Raw genomic sequence first — 17,587 nt, forward strand, 5'->3', positions numbered from 1 at the left:
ATTCCAGCTGCAGGCCTTTCTGTTAGTGACCCGAGACTTCTCCCATTTTCATGTCTTAAATGCTAATGATACTTTTTAACGCAGCCCAAAGACGACCCCCCAAAGGCCACCCACAGCTAGCTAAAAAATTCATTATCGAGCCTTTCTTCCTGCTGCTGATTTCAGGCTGCTCGTTTCATTTCACAGAATAATTATAACTTCTTGCACTCTGCTCGATATCTCTTCTTTCGCTGCTCCGTTAAGCCCTTCCAATATTGCTGTGTACCCTTTGATGTTGCTTAGCTGAGCTATCCAGGCCCTTTTAAGCTTTCTCCATGTCAATTCATTCTGCTCTGCGGCCTCCCCGTCTCTTCTCTGATCTCCTCAACAATCTGCCTACATCTCTTGGCAACCAAAACACCCATAACCGATTTGAGCCAACATGAATAACGCTTGTGGCACAATCCGCTGGCTACAATATGACCTTCCTATGACATTTGCAATGTGAAGATGAGCCCTGCGGAGCGGATGGAGATATCTGTAAGTTTGCCTTTCAGTCTGACAGGCAGTTGTGAAGTACCCGCAGGGCAGGAAAGTTACACCCGGACAGAAATAAAAGCCCGAAAATCGGTAACACCCAAAACACGAGGCAGCTCAGAACAGTTACTGACGCTACGCCAGAGCCACGCGGGCTCCGCCAGCGAACAAGGCGGGCAGGTGCTGGTCAGAGAAGCGCCCCGGAGCGGGGCCGCAGCCGGGCAGCAGCGGACACGGCGCAGCCCTCGGCGCGGCAGCCAGATCCGCCCTGCCGGCCGCGGTGTCCCAGGCCGTTCCACAGGTTACGGCCTCGCAGGAGCAGCGTCTCACCTGTTAGATCCTCGGCTCTCAAGCTCCCCGAGCGGTTCAGAGTAAAGCTTGTCTTAGCAGCGAGCTTCCCCCCCAGCACAGCTTCGTGGGACACCACCTTCTTGTTACTCGTCTCTGCAGCGAGAAGAGCAAAACAGGACAGACATCAGGTAAGACCTGGGTAATTAACTTCACTCCTAGAGTTTGGGCCACTACACATTGCAAAAGGAGGACTCCGCTTGTCCTCTTGAACTCTGCTCAGCTCCAAAAACTGGCACATGGAAGGTGGTGGCCCACCGTTTTCCCTCCAGTTCTGCGTTTACAACTTTTTGGTTTTTTAAGGGCAGAAAGGACACTTTTACAGCTCTGGAACTCTGGGAGCTCCACCTGCTCCCTCTGACCAAGAGCAAAGAGAGCACAGAGCAGAGCAGAGCAGAGCGTGACCCGCGGCGCCTGCTGCATCGGCCCCTGCAGGGAGCAGCTCTGCTCCGAGGCCCCTGCAGCCCAGACCCACCCCGAATCTTTCAGCTGTTCGAAAGCAGCCTCAGAACCCGCGAATACGCTCAGCACATCGGCTAATGGCACATGGGTGCTTTGTACTAATCATTAGCTGGCAGTCCTCTCTAAAGGCCGGCCTCCCCGCTCCAGCCGCCTGACTAATGGCCGTGAAGGTAATGAAGACGGAGGGGAGAAAAGGGAAGAGACTGGGGGAAAAAATTCACAAGAACAGCACAAATTGATTGTTTAATGTACCCTCTCGAGAGCCAATAATGAAATGTCTTAACCCTCTTCGTTTCTCTCTTGAAGCTTAATGTGTGTAACAGATTTCTGCGGTGATGGACGAGTCTATCACTTTGAAGGCATCATGTGAAAGTTACTCCATTAGCGGGGCTTTTCATTTTAAAGAACTTGTGCTAAAAAAAAAAATCCATGTGGCATTATCTCCATTTAGGCTGAGCGAGCCAACAAAGCACTGCAGGACCTGCCTCTTGAAGGCCCATTAAAGCTTGCCAGGCTATAAAAAGCTAACTGGAGTTGTTTGCCTTTCAGCATAATGCTTCTGAGAAATGGGTCTGTCTTTTCAACAAGTCCCTCTCTCTGTGGCCTCTAATCCGAGCAGAGCTGCGGTCACCACACCACGACCGCGGTACGTACTGTTCGCACTGGACGGGGAATTGGGCACTAGGCTTCGGAGCTTCTTCAACGTGTTCACTGCCACGTTCAGGTAGATGTTGCGACTGGTGCTGCGTTCATAAGCCACCTTCTCTTCTGACAGAGCCTGCAAACAACGCGATCCATCACTACACACTCTCTTTCCACTACTGCTTGTGGAGAAGAGAAACGTTTGGCTCTTAAAATACAGAATCCAAGTGTGACAGCTCCCCAGCAGCGAGTTTACCAGCTACATCCACCTCAAACACTCACCTCTGCTCACACTTCAGGCTCCTGGAGGCGTTTGCTGCCGTACCAGAGCAAAGGGCCCTTTTGTCCGGCTGCACCACAAGTCCCTCCTCTGGGGTTATTAAAAAGATTGCGCACGCCTCCCGAATGCAGGGGAAGATGGAATTTCCTACTGGAAATCCCCACCGGCCTTACACTTTCTGTTGTATGGTCTGGAATTGTTTAACTTCAGTCGCCTCTACAGAATTCTATGTGGATAGGGCAGTTTTCCAGGTTTGCTACAATTTTAGGAGGTCTCAGCACGTTATTTCCTGACTATATTCACAAGAAGCAAGCGCAGTACAGACCTTGTCGAACGCTTCCTGGGACGAGGAGCAGAATTTCAGGCACTCGTCGATGAAGAGATTGAGATATCTCTGACGAATGTTTGTTGGGACTTTAGCGCCAAACTCTGTGGGAATAACAGGCCTCTGTAAGCTGGTGCTCTAGAGATGAGACAGAGAGAGAGAACGAGGCTGTTCAGGGTTACAGATGTTGCTTTGAGACTCTTACACTTCCTACGGCAACACTGGCATGACTTCCCTTCTGAGAATCTGCCCAAGGTAACCATAGCACCACCATTTCTGGTACTAAAAGTGCCACTTGAAGCTTTTGTGCCACCTTCAGTATTCAAAGTGCTTCAAAAAACAACCGCGCGAGTCACCCGGCAGCCAAGGACTCCAGGGGCATGAGTCACCAGGCGTTGACACCCGCGGCGTCCCAGCGCACGGGAACCGCGACGTCTGCGCTAAGAGAGGACGGCGCCGAGCACCGCGCTCCGGGCTGCGGACACGAAGCACGACCCCGGTGCGGCGGACGGTCTGCGGGACAACGGCCGCCCGACCCGCCGGGCTGCTGGACCGCATTGTCTGGGCATTCCTGCGACCTCACCGCGCGGGGGGTTGTCTTCCTTTTGTGATACATGTCATGATTCTCCTGAAATGATTTCCCCCTTAAATCGAACGACATGTTCTCTATGCACAAAAGCTGCATGTTGGACCAAGTTACGACCTACTACTGCAGTCCATTTAACACCACTTTATCCACCAAATGATACCATTTGCGTCTTTTTCAGAGAGGAAACCATCCGTTCACCATTAAAGCACCCTGTTGTTCTGCCGGTCTCTCCATCCCAGCAGATATCCACACACCAAACCACTGGCGGCGAACTGTACTAACACCAGCTCTACGGAGATAGGAGCACGTTCAACAGGGAGCAGCTGGTCCTGTCGCAATGGGAAGAGTGTTCACATTCCTCACAAGACTTTGACGCTCTGTTCAAGGGGACGCGGTCCTTTTCATTAAATATTCTATCCTTTCGATTGATCCTTTTATTTTTAACCAGCTTCAAGTTATATGTCACTACAGTGGCTTTTTGGGTGGGGAAGGGAGAAAATGACCTTTTGCTCCTACAGAAATAATCAGAGTATATCACGACATATCTTGACACAAGATACCATCAATAAAGATCCCTTTAATGCAGTCCTGGCACTAACCACACTCCTTGCCCCCCAGCAAGCAGCTCCTCGTGCCATCCACGCAGATGGGCACCGCGCTCTGAACGGCCCCAGCGCCCGCCGGAGCGGCCGGACGGCTCTGCTGGGAACTGGGAGCCCAAGGACCCAAAGGCAGGGCAGGAATCCCGGAAATAAAGCTTCTTCCCCAAGTACTAACAGCAGCATGACTCTAAACGATCACAGTTTAAGTAAACAGGTGACTGTGGGACATAATTCATAACCACCGTCCTCAGCACAGCCCACAAAGCCCAGGAAGGCCATTAATCCAGCCCTGTCCCCGACACAAACAGCTGCACCCCAGCCAGAGCACAGCAGAAGACACAGATTGGAGACGAGTGATCGATATTCACACAAGTGAGAGCAGCGCTTCAGTATTTCTACCTTTTTAAGCTCCTAGCCCTCGAGTGTTTCATTTCTCCATACAATGCTATCGAGGAAAACCACAGGGAGAAACAAACACATCCAATCAACCTAATGAAAACACGGCTCTTCGGAGAGGGCGAAGTTCGGAGCAGCACAACTAAACACACCAGCCTCAGCGGTTTCAGATCTCTCACCTGCAAGGAGGGGACGTGCGCTATCCTCTTGGGCACGACGGTGCTGGTGGTTTTCGAAGCCATCCCAGCTAAGGTGCAGGTCTTCAGAGAGAGCGCGGCTGCTTCCGAGTCATGGGAGGGCGCGACGCTCCTGCCAGCAACAGTCGTCTTGGTGCTCGTGAGGCCTGCAAGAGACACAAAACCTATTTAGGCAGAAACCGTACCACTGGGCTTCACGTTGCCAGAATGAACTGACTATAAAAGGCCCATGCTGCAAGCTGTGGGGTGTTTTTCAAATGGAAGCCTCCAAAGGGATACAAATTGGGTGAATTTACCACCTTCCAGGCCAGGATGGAGGAACCTTCTGCCAGGAAACGTGTCTCATTGCTGTTTGCTTTGGGGTAACTGAGTCAGCAGAGCTCAGAGGTAACGCCACGGGCACTAACTGCCCATCGCGTCAGCTCTGAGTCCTCCCAACCAACTAGGGATAACGAGGAGCGCTAATTAGCACTTCCCTCCTGTTTGTGCCGCCTCCGAAGGCTCGAATGGAAGAGCCAACGAGGAGCAAACACATTCCAAGGAAGAAAAAGAACAGGCTGAAGAGAGGGAGGTGAGACCAGGGAACAAGGCCGCACATCTAATCTCTTGCTTTTCAGAACAAGATGGAATTTCTCAGGGAAAAGACCTTCCACTGGTCACTATCAGCAAAGATTCACGTCATGGCCAGCGCTAAATGTCTCCTGATAGTTCCACATCTGCTCGGGAGACACTTAAACAGAAGACAGCGTCTTTTAACAGGCGGGAGGACAGGGCGGCGATCACAACTGGCGCCGCTGGCTTACTTTGCTTGGCTGCCGCGGAAAGGGCAACGTTTGGCACGTGAGCAATCCTCTTCTTCTCTCCTGGCAAAGAAAGAGAGGCCTTTTGAACGGCCACGGCCAGCTGTGCCGCCTGCTGCTGCGCCAGCCGGATGCGCTGGTAACACACCTCCTGCGCCGTGGGGGGCCGCGCCGGGGGGGGCCGCGCCGCCGGCCTGCTCGGGGCCTCCTGCGGGGAGAAGACGGTCAGAGCCCGCGCTCCCGGCTCGGCCGCCCGCTCCGGGCGCCGTTCACGCACAACATGTCTGTTTTCCTCGCCCCCTCTGTTGGCAAATACAGGTTGTTAGAGGAGATCCCAACCGCCCTCCGGAGCAGAGTATTTGCAGAACAAGGTGTGAATGATCCACCTCCGCAGGGCCTCCCAGCACCGCCGTGTGCTCCTGAACTGGAGCCTGAGCTGCTCGTTTCATGGCACCAAGTTCCCCACCGCTGTTCTAACCCACTTGTGGACTGTGTTGACACTCTCAGCCTTGCACTAGAAAAACGAATCGAGCTTCACGCGGCCTCCTGCACACTTCTGTATTTTAAATCACAATGAAAAAGCGACCGGCTATTCTCCGTTTGCCCCGCCGCGGCACGGCGAGTCCCACTGCTCTCCCCCGCCAAGAGCCAGCACGCCCACGCTCCCACCGCAGCGCCCTGCTCCAGCTCGCCAGTTCCTCTAATGACTTAAAAGTCTCGCATATATGTGTGCATGGGATCAGAGCTCTGAATTCCAAACAGGCTGTGCCTGCCTCTGGAGGCATTTCACCGCTCCAGCCGCTACCGGCACAAACAAGTTACACACGCGTTTTCTTTGATGTCCAAATTTAGGTTGCAGGGAAGGTGCCAGAAATTATGTCAGCAAAGAGCGAAGTTTTCTAGCAACAGAAGTACAAGAGAAGCAGCTGCACAAACTTCTCCACACTACTTCCCAACCTCTGAATGCCAAGGGACGGGCCTCCCTCCCGCGGGCTCTGCGGAGACGGGCGCGCTCGCCAGCCCGGCTGGAACGCGGCGCTTCCGAGACCGCGAACCGGGACAAACCCGCCCCTCCTGCATTCCTGGGCGCTGATGGGGCCACCAGCTCACTGGATACCACACTGAGCGCGGTCAGACACTAAGTGATAATTACAGACTTCCGAGGGGAGAGAACACTCATTTTCTGCCGCACCTTCAATTCCTTTGGGCCACCATTTCCCCGACAACTAAACTGGAGCCCAGCTGCCCCCCTCCTGCTCGCCCGGTCCCGGAGCTATAAATCACGAGCTAGAGTGAGCAAACACTCGCCGTGGAGGGACACGGCAGAGCCTCCGCGCTGCGCCAGCAGCCCCGGTGGGGTCGGGCCGGCGTGCGCCCGCTCCAGCGCGGCCCCGGCTGCGCGGGGCGCCCACCCACGGGAGGCGCTTTGGGATCAGCTGTCGCATTAAGAAAATGTATTGAAAGATTTGTACATGTCTAAAAGGCACCTCTTTACGATAAATATTTGAGTTAATGAATTTCCAACCCATTTCCTTCGCTCTCTTATCTCTTCACTTCGGGAGAAAGGGCCCTTATCGAAACACACGAACTGGCTGAAGATATGTAGTTAAATAAAACACATTGTATTGACCTCAGGGCTTCGAATTATTAAAAGCAAAGAAACCTCTCCTAGGCAGAGAGGAAGAAAGAACAATTAATTTGGACTACGCAGCTCAACCTGGTGTGTAAGTCTCCACTCCTATCCAGCTGGAACATAAAACCGACTAATCTGTGTGCAGCACCTGCAGGGAAACACATTAAACCCGCAGAGAAAACACGAATTAAAACCCCAGTGAGAAAGGAAAAAATCAGAACATCCTCCTTGCCTTTTTTTATTATTATTCTCCTCTGTATTCAAAGTATTTTCACAACTGTAAGAGAAGAGCATCAGACGAGATGCTGTTGATATCGTGGCTGATCCAGAACAGCTATAAGGTGGCAGTTCCTGTTAGGCCCACAGGACAAAGGACGGGACGGTCAGCCACAGCCTGGCCTCGCGTCCAGCTCGCGTGTGTCGGCGTGTGGCAACAGGACAGAAAACCCTCACTGCAAAGAATCCAAATTCTAAAGGCTGCACTTACATTTCCTTGTTTGACAAGATGAGAAATCCTTCTTTTTTGGCCCGGAAACAAGGTAGTTAAATTATCTTCTGTCTTTTCTTCTTTTCCTTCTTCTCTGGATTGCTGGAAAACAAGAGAACAAGCTTCTACAACTGAACAAACTTGAAGGTGCCTCCCGAAGGGGGGACGTGAGGGCGGCAGGTGAGAACAACACGTGGGCAGCTGCTGACCCGCCAAACCAAGCCCTGTTCTGAGCCCAAAAGCCACCAGCAAAGCCACCGAAGAGCAGAACGGAGCTCCCCCCGGACCGAACACGCCCCGCAGCGCCCGCCGCCCCGCAGCCTGAAAACCCGGGGGCTGTGTTTTGGTAACAACTGGGAGCCGATTCATTGCTGCCCCGGTACAACGTGCGCAAGCGCCGGTGCTGCGAGCCTGCTCAGCGCAGAGCAGGGCCCGCGCTGCACGCTGGGGAAACGACGCTCGGCGATCTGTCCACAGCCACGTCTGCAGAGCTGACAAACCCCCGGGGACGCTGCTGCGCGGCCGGAAACGCGGGGTCAGCAACGGCGCCTCCCCAGCCAAAGCCGCTGTGAGCCACCCGCTCGGACGGGCTCGCGCAGGGAGAAACCACTGAGACATCTCTGAATTTACCGGGCTGTTCGTTTACACAAAACACACTTCACGGGTTTATGTTTCAAACCTCGAGCTGCTCTCCACTCGATCCAACGCGGCCTCTGGCAAAGCTCAGATGAGCCCTCAGACACACAGTGACAGAGCTGAAGGCTGGATTTGGGGATCAGCTCAGGCTCCGCTTAGGCTGAGCTTATGTTCCTCCCCACGAGGGCCTTGTGGATGAGCACTTCACACTGAACCACTGCGCTCTCCAGGAACTCGGTAAGTCTGTTAATTCAGCTCTGTCCCTAATAAACTCCCTCACAGAGCGATCCTCCCAGTGGAAAAGTACCGCGCTGCCCACGCGTCCAGTCCCCAGACTGGACCGAGGCCAAACCCCACGGGCTCCATCTGCAGAATTGTTCCATAAATGAGAAAGAAATTCCCCATGCAAGCCCCCGTCAGAAACGGGAAGCAGGTACCTGCTCACGAACACACAGACCCTCTGCTGCGACAGCTGTTCCTCCTCCCCCACCCCTGTCCAAAGCGGGGAAACCCGAGGTTTGAACCCTCCCGCATTTGGAAGCTCTCAATGGATTAGATTAGTATTTCCCACTGCAGATTGTGCTCGTGCTACTTTAACCCAAACCAGGCAACTCGAAGAAACAAAGCCCAAAATAAAGTGCTCTTTCCTAGCCGGGAATTACAGCAAGCGCTGAAGAAAGCAAGCTGAATTTTAAACAAGCAAAATCAAGTAAAGCTTAACAGTTCAGAAGAAAATCATTACACACAGCTGCTTTATATAGCTTCTTCTACCAAAGCATTTCATACAGTGTAAAAAAGGTCTTGACTTGTCAGCAACATGGACTTCTCTCCCAACAGACTAGATTGCAACAGAGTTCAGCAAAAAGCTTTAAGCGTCGGGCTCCTCGTTACAGAGGATCCCGGCCCACGCTGTGCTCCCTGCACAGAGGGGCCTGGACGGAAGCATTTTGTTCATGGCCGCTTCGCCCACCCAACAACCCCCACCGAAAAGCAGCCCCGAAGCCCTGAGGCCACCTTTGCCAACAAAAATACCCGCACCAGGAGAAACTGGCTTTGCCCACGCAGCTGCACGGGTCAGATCAGTGACGCCAAAGGAGTCCTGGCGCGTCTGACGGGGTCTAACCGGGAACACGCTGGCAGCTGCGATGGACCCCAGGGTCTCCGTTACCTCGCGGGCACGGGATGGCTGCAGTCACTCAGTAACTCCGTTGGCACCCCTGTCACCGGTTCTGTCACCTCGCCCCACGCAGCCTCCCAGGTGACCCCGTCAGACTGACAGCGCTAGACAGAGTTGATAGATTAAGGGTGTTTTCTCAGAATTGCCCAATTTGCCGCCTTTTCCTTTTTTTGAAAGCTCTTTCTGGCCCAGCTCCTGTCCCGGACGCCGCACAGCGGCCGCGGCAGAGCCCTGGTGCGCACAGCCGGAGCGCCCGCTCGCTGCGGCCGAACGCGGCACCAGAAATGAAGGGTGACTGTGGCTGCTCCAGCGCCCGTCCCGCAGGCCCAGGGCCAGCAGCCGCTTTTTAGCCTTTCACACTTGTTCCACTGTTTCAATCTTGGAAAACGAGGGTCTTGCATCCTCGGCACCACCTCGCAGCCCCTGGCAGAAGCCTTTTTTATGTAAAGTCTGAAACTCCTTGCCCCCTTAGAAGAAATTTTACCCTCCATTTCTTACTTGCACCACCTATAAGATACCCAGAGATCCTCATTATATATCTGCAGTATGCATTTAAAACACGCAGCAGTAATTTGAGGAGCTCCAAAGTGTCCGGTGCCAACTACATCAACTCCCTTGCACCGACATCCTTCCAACATCTGGAGCCTCCCCCTGTGCCTCTTCAACACCACCGAACTGAACCCGAATCCTTTCACATGTAAACGTGGCAGAACCAACCGAGCAGCCCAAACCAGCATTACCTGTTTCCCCAGCCTTCCCTTGTCTTCAGTTTTCACATCTGTAGATTCATTAAAAATCCGGAGACACTCTTCCATGGGATCCGACTCCAAGTCCAACTCCTTCTCCAGGAGCGAATAATCAATGTCATCGGCTGTTGAGGAAGATGCCGATGACTTTGACAACTTAGAGCGTTTCGCTTTCTTTGTCCCTTCATTTTCGCTCTCAGAGTCCGAACCAGAACTGTCACCATCCGAGTCCGAGCTCACGTCAGGCAAGGCGGACGGCAAAGGCCGGACTTTGTCATCATCATCCCCGCTCTCATCACCAAACAGGTCAACGTGACTCAAACTTGGCTGCTTCTGACCCTTCTTTGAATCGCCTTTGTCTGTAGAACTGACCTTCTCCTTCTTTCCCTCCAGTGCTGGAGTCTTGGTCCCTTTCTCTCTGTGTTTATGGCCAGAGCTTTCTTTACCATTTTTCAAGTCAGCTGCCCTCGCTTTGGAGTCTTTCCTGCTGCTCCCCGGCCGCTCCGACGCGGAGCCCCTGCTCGCGGCCTCGCTCCTGCTCCTCCCTGAACTGCTGCTGCGGGACTTGCATTTTTCTTTCTTAAGCCCATCCACCTTTTCTGACTTTTGTTTCTCAGGTTTCTTTACACTGCCGTCGGTTTTCACTTTGCCACTTCTGTCCTTACAGCTTTTATCTTCATTCTTGTTTTTTATTTTTTCTTCTTTCTTAAGCACTTTGTCTTTTTCTGTATTTTTACTCTTCTCCTTCTTACCAGCGTCACCGAGGCCGGGTGTTTTACTAACATTTGATTTCTTCCTTTTGCTTTTGTCGTCTTTGTTTTTATTTTCCATTTCCTGGTCGTTCTTACCAGAACACAGTTTTGCTCCTTTTATATTCTTGTCCGATAAGCTTTTGGCAAGACTCTTGTGTGAGCTCGGAAGGTCCTCCGGGCCATACGGCGCCGCTCCTTTGCTGTCCTGGGAAGCAAACTCATCCACCCTGGTGCTCCGCTCGTTGCTGGATAACCCGTCATTCGATTCGCTTTCAGAACCAGCTCTGGACTGTGAACTAACAGAAGCTGGCTTACATTCTGCATCGGCCTCGTCTTCGGAGGAGAACCTGGCGCACACGTCGTCGTCATCGGGCTCTTCACAGAGCCTCTTCCGCGGCGGAGAGTAGGACTCCTCGTAGCCGGACACCCTGCCCCTTTTGGACACCTTCGGCTCCTTTGTCGCGGCTTTGCTCAACAGCCTGGCTGAGTAATTCGACAGTGGGTCATATTCCAAGTCTGTAGAAGGCTTAGAGTCGTCAATCACGTATTTATTGTTAGTGACAGTGCTACTGTATTTTTTATTCTGCGCTACAGCCTTGGGAACGTATTCCAGTGAGCTGCCTTTAGATCGGGAACTATCCAAAGTGTATTTACTTGAGCGGCTGGCAGCGGCGAGAGGCGTGGGGTTGTAGTCCGAGTTGTTATTGAAGTTATAGCTACCGGGATTATATTCTAAGGAGGTAAATGAATCATTTTGTGTCCCGGCAGCTGATGCGGGCGCAGCTGAAATGAGCGAGGAGGCCTCTGCAGCGCTGAACTCCTTTGTGGTTTCTAACAGCTCCTCATACTTCTTCTGCTCTCTCTCCACCTCGTTTTTAACGGCCTCGATGGCCTTGTTGACCAGCTCCAGCTCCAGAATACCGGGGGCCACATCCGTAACGTCAGACAGGGCGTCATCCTCCGGCGAGGGCCGCGGCAGCTCTGGATTGTAGGGATCATAGCCCCGCTCTGGAAAAGAGAAGGGAAAGGTACCTTACTGACAGCAATTCAGTTCACATTTTGTCAAGGTTTCCTCAGAGGAAAACATGTAAAAGGTATTTTTAAGGCCTGCTCTCATGAAAACCCAATACCGAAAACCAATACCAAAAGCTGTGCCCCGTGCCACAGAACAGATGTTTGACACCTAAACCACGGTGACGTCCTCTGGCCGGTGTGTGGCCAGACCAGACTGACGAGCTGCTCACGGGCCTCGTGGACTAAAGGTCTGGACGCTGCTGCTCCAGACCAACCGTTCGCTCTTTGCCTCAAGGACAGCGGTAAAACCGCCTTTCCAACACGAACAGGAGAAGAACAGGGACCCGCGCCGGCCCAGAGACACTTTCCTGGGTCACCTGGAGCTGCCACACACGGCGCATTCCTGGGGAAGGGGAAGGCTGCCGGGTGACAGACTGTGTTGGAGGGAAGGCTGCCGGGTGACAGACTGTGTTGGAGGGAAGGCTGCCGGGTGACTGTGTTGGAGGGAAGGCTGCCGGGTGACCGTGTTGGAGGGAAGGCTGCCGGGTGACAGACCGTGTTGGAGGGAAGGCTGCCGGGTGACAGACTGTGTTGGAGGGAAGGCTGCCGGGTGACTGTGTTGGAGGGAAGGCTGCCGGGTGACAGACCGTGTTGGAGGGAAGGCTGCCGGGTGACAGACTGTGTTGGAGGGAAGGCTGCCGGGTGACAGACTGTGTTGGAGGGAAGGCTGCCGGGTGACTGTGTTGGAGGGAAGGCTGCCGGGTGACTGTGTTGGAGGGAAGGCTGCCGGGTGACCGTGTTGGAGGGAAGGCTGCCGGGTGACCGTGTTGGAGGGAAGGCTGCCGGGTGACCGTGTTGGAGGGAAGGCTGCCGGGTGACCGTGTTGGAGGGAAGGCTGCCGGGTGACTGTGTTGGAGGGAAGGCTGCCGGGTGACCGTGTTGGAGGGAAGGCTGCCGGGTGACCGTGTTGGAGGGAAGGCTGCCGGGTGACTGTGTTGGAGGGAAGGCTGCCGGGTGACTGTGTTGGAGGGAAGGCTGCCGGGTGACAGACTGTGTTGGAGGGAAGGCTGCCGGGTGACAGTGTTGGAGGGAAGGCTGCCGGGTGACTGTGTTGGAGGGAAGGCTGCCGGGTGACCGTGTTGGAGGGAAGGCTGCCGGGTGACAGACCGTGTTGGAGGGGAAGAACAAAAACGGCGGTTTTATTTCAACGTCACCAGAACGGCTTTGTTAGCTTAACAGCCTGCCTGTGTTTACAGTGCGGCACTTAGCAAATGGGCAACCTTTGCGATTACAGAAAAATTATCGCCATTGGAAAACTATTTCAAGAGGCAGCGGCTCCGCAGGAGCAAACGGCTCCAAGGGGCTTCTCGGGCAGGCCGAGCTCTGCTGCTCCCCAGAGGAACCGGCGGGTCTGGTGCAGGCTCGTGTGCCAGTGTCCCGTCATTAACTTCACAATCATACCCAACCACTGCGAAATACTTAATGTGGAGATTTAAAACAGCACATTTCAAATAATTATCCAGAGTAAATGGGTTAGGAGGGCAGGCAAGAGGAGCTAAGAAAACTGTTTTGTCCACCTTAAATATAACCCTAGTCCTCATGATTTCTTTTATGCTCTTTCTCTTTCTAAATACAGATTTTAATTAACACAATTAAGTATTAAAAGCATAGATAACCTCGTGGTTTAAGAACAAAGCGGAGGCAAGGTCTGAGAGGTACTGCAGCCAGACTGGCCCACGCAGGCTCTCCCCACAACCCCACTCCTTGCGTTTCTCACTCCACCAGAGATATTATTGCCACGCAGAGCACATCATGAACCAACACGGCCATTCTGCAGCGGAAAAAATAAGTAAATCCGAGAAAAGAAAGTCTCAAATTAGCAAAGCTGAAACCGTCCGACCAGTGTGGAGTCTCCTCTGGTCTGCAGTATTTTTAAACCTGCGGTGGCAAAGGGTTTCACCAGGTGTTGCTGTGCCTGGTGCCACCAAGGAACATCTCGGTGGGTTGAAGCGGTTGACCGGGGTGTCACAACCAGCATAAGGGGGGTGGGTCACACCGAGGGACGCGAGCAGCCACGCATCGTCCTCCTACGAGCCACAGGCCACTTTCCCAGCTCAGCCGAGGCCGCGGCGACCGACCTGCCCGAGCGGGTTCAGCGCGGCAGGGACCGGCGCCTTCCAGGAGGAGCCCCACTCCGCCCACGGGCTGCTCGGGCAGAGCCCCAAAGCAGCTCAGAAAGCAGCACGCTCCCGACTTTGAGACAACGCCACCCGCGCGGTTCTGCCCCGGCACAGCACAAGAGGCGTCTGAAAGGTGCTCAAGGCCATTAGATATGGGCTACCCCCTCTGGGAAGCCCGCAGGTCCTGGGGCGCGTCTGGGACTGTCACTGCCGCACACAGAGCGCCAGGCAAACCTGGGGAGGCCACCGGCAGAGCGGGACAGTCCGGCCCTGGCAAAGCCGTCATTTACATTCCTGTGTCGCCGCTGTCATTACAGTCCCCTCCGCTCCAGCGCTAAAGCAACAGCGTTGGAAAAGAACATCAGACACGTGGGAAGATCTGTGATAAACGTCCTGTTCTCCTAGGAGGAAATCCCACCGTTGATGTGTTTCTCCCCTGACCTGGGAAGGAACGTGAGGAACTGGTGTGTTCGGCAGGAGAGGGGCAGGGAGCAAGGGCTGGTACCCAAACACCACAGCTGCCCCCCAGCCCCGCACCCCGGCACCGCACAGGCCGGAGGGCGCCTCGCCGCTCTAAAATCAATGATACACTAACCTGGGTAGTGAATGTTTGGAGACCATTCTATTCCGTCTCTCATTTTAGCGTTAAAGTTATTCCTCAATACAGAAAAGCTGATTTTCAGCTTGGAAAACAGAAAAAATTACCACAGACTTATTTTTTCTATCTCAAAGAAAAAGACCAGAAAACACGTCCACATCTCCTGTACAAGTGCTTGGTAAAACTAAGGATCCGCTCCAAAACTGTATCAATGGAGCAAGTTGTCATTTCAAAGGAGCAGAAGGAAGAAGAAGGGAAACGCTCCAGGTGTTCTGCTGTCTCCGTCTCTCTGCTCGGCTCCGCCGTGCGCGGTCACTGTGACCAGCGTGGCCACACGCGCGGACGCCCCCACGCTCCAGCCCCTTCGCTTCCCAGCCTTTCCCCGGCTTGCTCCAGATAACCGCTCTATCTCCCCAACACCTGGCCCATGTGCTTAACTGTTTCGGGTGGAGAGTTCCCATTTAAAAATGTTCAAGTATTTCAATAGTCACAGCTGGACATTTTGAAAAACAAAATTTAAAACTTACAAAAAGTAACTTTCAAGCTACATTACATTTTAAAACTCCAGCTGTGACTTATGAATGACTAAAACAAAACTTAGAACTGGTTTTAAAACCTGTCCGGCTTTAGTGAACTCAGAAGCTGGAGTTAATTTTGCCACTCAGCCACCTGCAGCTCCGCAGGCTCTGAACCAGCAAACCCAACACGGCCCCCAGCTCTCAGCACGGATCCTCTTTAATGAAAGCCCCCCGAGCAGAGCGGGGTCCCTGCACCGCGCGTGCGTGGCAGACGGACGCAGCCGAGGAGCGGCGAGGGAAGGGCTGGCACGTGAAGCCTCTCTGGAGAAGGCGCTTCCCTCCTGCGCTGCAGCCCACGCAAAACACAACTTCAAAGAATTACCTGAGCTCCCCGCGGTTAATAAATATTGCAGATATTTGTTCATGCTCTACTTGAGGCTCTGGATATTTGCTTGGTAGAGCGAAGAGGCTCCGGCACAGGCTCATGGCACACGCTGACCGTGTGCTGACACAGCACTTTCTGGGCTGCACAGATAATTAGGGCAGGACTTAACCAACCCAAAGTCCCGCCTTCACCCTCATTTACTCCCAGGCTGGGTTTTACTCAAGTGTTTGCAGGGGCTTTTTGACTGTTTCATTCCTTCCTAGCGCTATTACAATCATCTTGGGGAGCTTTCTGACATCGCACCTTCCCCACTCCAAGAGTAAAAGTTGCTTTTTAATTTGAGGCAAGAGAGCTCGGCAAGCGCGGTGGTTGCCCAAGCGGCAATCCTGGGGCTGCGCCAAGGGGTTCCGCGGGAGCCCGGCCCCCGGCTCCGCAGCCCTTGCCGGGCTCCGTGAGCCCCAACGCCGGGCTCCGTGAGCCCCATCGCCGGGCTCCGTGAGCCCCAACGCCGCCCCGGCGCCTCCAACCGCCCCAGCCGGCCAGGGCCAGCGGCTGGGAAGCCAGGACCGGTGACGTGTGCCCCACGCTCCTCCAGCGCGAACGCAGCACTGCGCTGTTCAACCGGAGGGGAAAGACCAGAGGAGCGTTTAAACATCATGTCAGACGCTCCACACCAGAGAGAAATCCATCAAAGGGCTCCGGCAGGGGAGAGGAGCTCGCACGCCAGCGCGAGGCAGCTGCCGCACCCTCAGCTCTCCGACCCTCCTGGCCTGGCAGGCTGGCTCCCAGCTCCCGCTCTCCACGTCTGTAACCGGAGCGGGAAGAGCCACGCGCGGGCTCAGGGCTGCCTGCCCACAGCAAACCGCAGAACCACAGAGCCACTCGGGCTGGAAAAGCCCCTCAAGCTCATCGAGTCCAACCAAAGCCCAGCCCTGGCACTGCCCATGTCCTGAGAACCTCATCTCTAATGCCCGACAGCCCTTTCCGAGAAGAAATTGTTCCTAATATCCAACCTGGACCTCCCCTGGCGCAACCTGAGGCTGTTTGCTCTTGTCCCACCACTCGCAGAAGGACCAGAAGCGGGAAGCGTCGCGGCAGCCCGCGCTGGCACCCCGGCACAGACACCGAAAGGGCCGCACCTGGCGCCCACAGGAGCCGCCTAACGGGCCGCTCGGCTGAACCACAAATCCCCCTCGCTGGTCTACGTGAGACACGTCCTGACCTCACCGTCAAGCGCATTTTCTATTCTTCATTTCAAAACCCAGTTAAAAAAAGATCCACAGGCGAGATTTTGGTAATTACTGTCCTAAACACAAACGTGGAAAAAAAGAGCAACCTCAGCAACGTCCCCCACGTGCACTTGACGGACCAAAGCTCCTGACACCGAACCGCCCGACTTCCTCTCTCGGTGAAGAAATACTGAAGGCAGTTCATAAGTTTCCACTTCTGCTCATTCCAGTAATGAAAGCAAATACAGTAATGAAAGCTCTTTCCTACAAGAAGCTACAGGAAAGGAAAATGTGGCTGTTAGAGACGTTTTTCCATCTTCCTTACGCATGGCGTGAACCTGCCCTGCCATGTCATCTGACACGGCAGATCCCAAACAGCGAAGATGCGGCTCCCGCAAGATCCGGCTGAGTTTAACGCGCTGAAGGAGGAACCCGAGCGGCGAGGACGACAGCAGCCTCGATTCAACGGCGACACACGGGCTGAAGATGATTCAAGTTGGGTTTGAACATTTAAAGAACCGCTTTACGATTTACCAAATATCACTTTGCACAGCGCTTTATAGACAAGCCACAGCCATCCGATGCGGTTGCTTTTTGGTTGAAGATTTGCAGGAGGGAGAGGTGGTTTCCTGCATCAGCAACAGCATCAACTGAGGTGAAGCTGGGGAGATAAACCCGAGGGTTTATCTGCACCTGAGCTGGGCAAACAGGAGCCAAACAGCGTTACAGCCGCTTACTTTCAAAGATACAACCTAGATCTAATCTCTAAAGCCCTGTCTGTCCAAACAGAAAAGCCACGCAGTGAGGAAACTGCTCCACAAGCTTTGGACCACCCGGAGAACTGCCGAAAACCGCTCCAGGACGGAGTGTTCAAGGCAGGCGCTGACAGGCTTGTTCTTCCCACCTCACACTAAAACCAGCAGGCAAAGAGGAGCCGAGGCCTCCAGACCCGGACACGACTTTCTGCTCGGGGTTCAGAAAACATCCACCTCTCCAGCGTCTCCTGACGGCGGCTGTCGAGACCAGCAACCCAGAGAGCTGCTTTCCCTAAGATATTTATGAAGAGATGTTTTAT

The 17,587-nt window shown here is 54.0% G+C and overlaps 1 protein-coding gene across 2 annotated transcripts in view; it reads right to left on the reverse strand.

Moving 5' to 3' along the window:
* The window catches only part of REXO1 (RNA exonuclease 1 homolog), a 30,183-nt gene that overhangs the window by 9,568 nt on the left and 3,028 nt on the right, over window positions 1-17,587 (reverse strand). For both annotated transcript variants that reach the window (XM_082071856.1, XM_082071855.1), the window contains exons 2-8: window positions 9,831-11,596; window positions 7,278-7,379; window positions 5,161-5,365; window positions 4,340-4,503; window positions 2,574-2,711; window positions 1,981-2,104; window positions 847-960 (exon numbers count right to left, since the gene is read on the reverse strand). In XM_082071856.1, the coding sequence (XP_081927982.1) occupies window positions 847-960; window positions 1,981-2,104; window positions 2,574-2,711; window positions 4,340-4,503; window positions 5,161-5,365; window positions 7,278-7,379; window positions 9,831-11,596 (2,613 nt within the window). The remainder of the gene's footprint in view (window positions 1-846; window positions 961-1,980; window positions 2,105-2,573; window positions 2,712-4,339; window positions 4,504-5,160; window positions 5,366-7,277; window positions 7,380-9,830; window positions 11,597-17,587) is intronic.

The sequence above is a fragment of the Streptopelia decaocto genome (assembly GCF_964273445.1).
Source record: "Streptopelia decaocto genome assembly, chromosome: 24".
NCBI lineage: Eukaryota > Metazoa > Chordata > Aves > Columbiformes > Columbidae > Streptopelia > Streptopelia decaocto.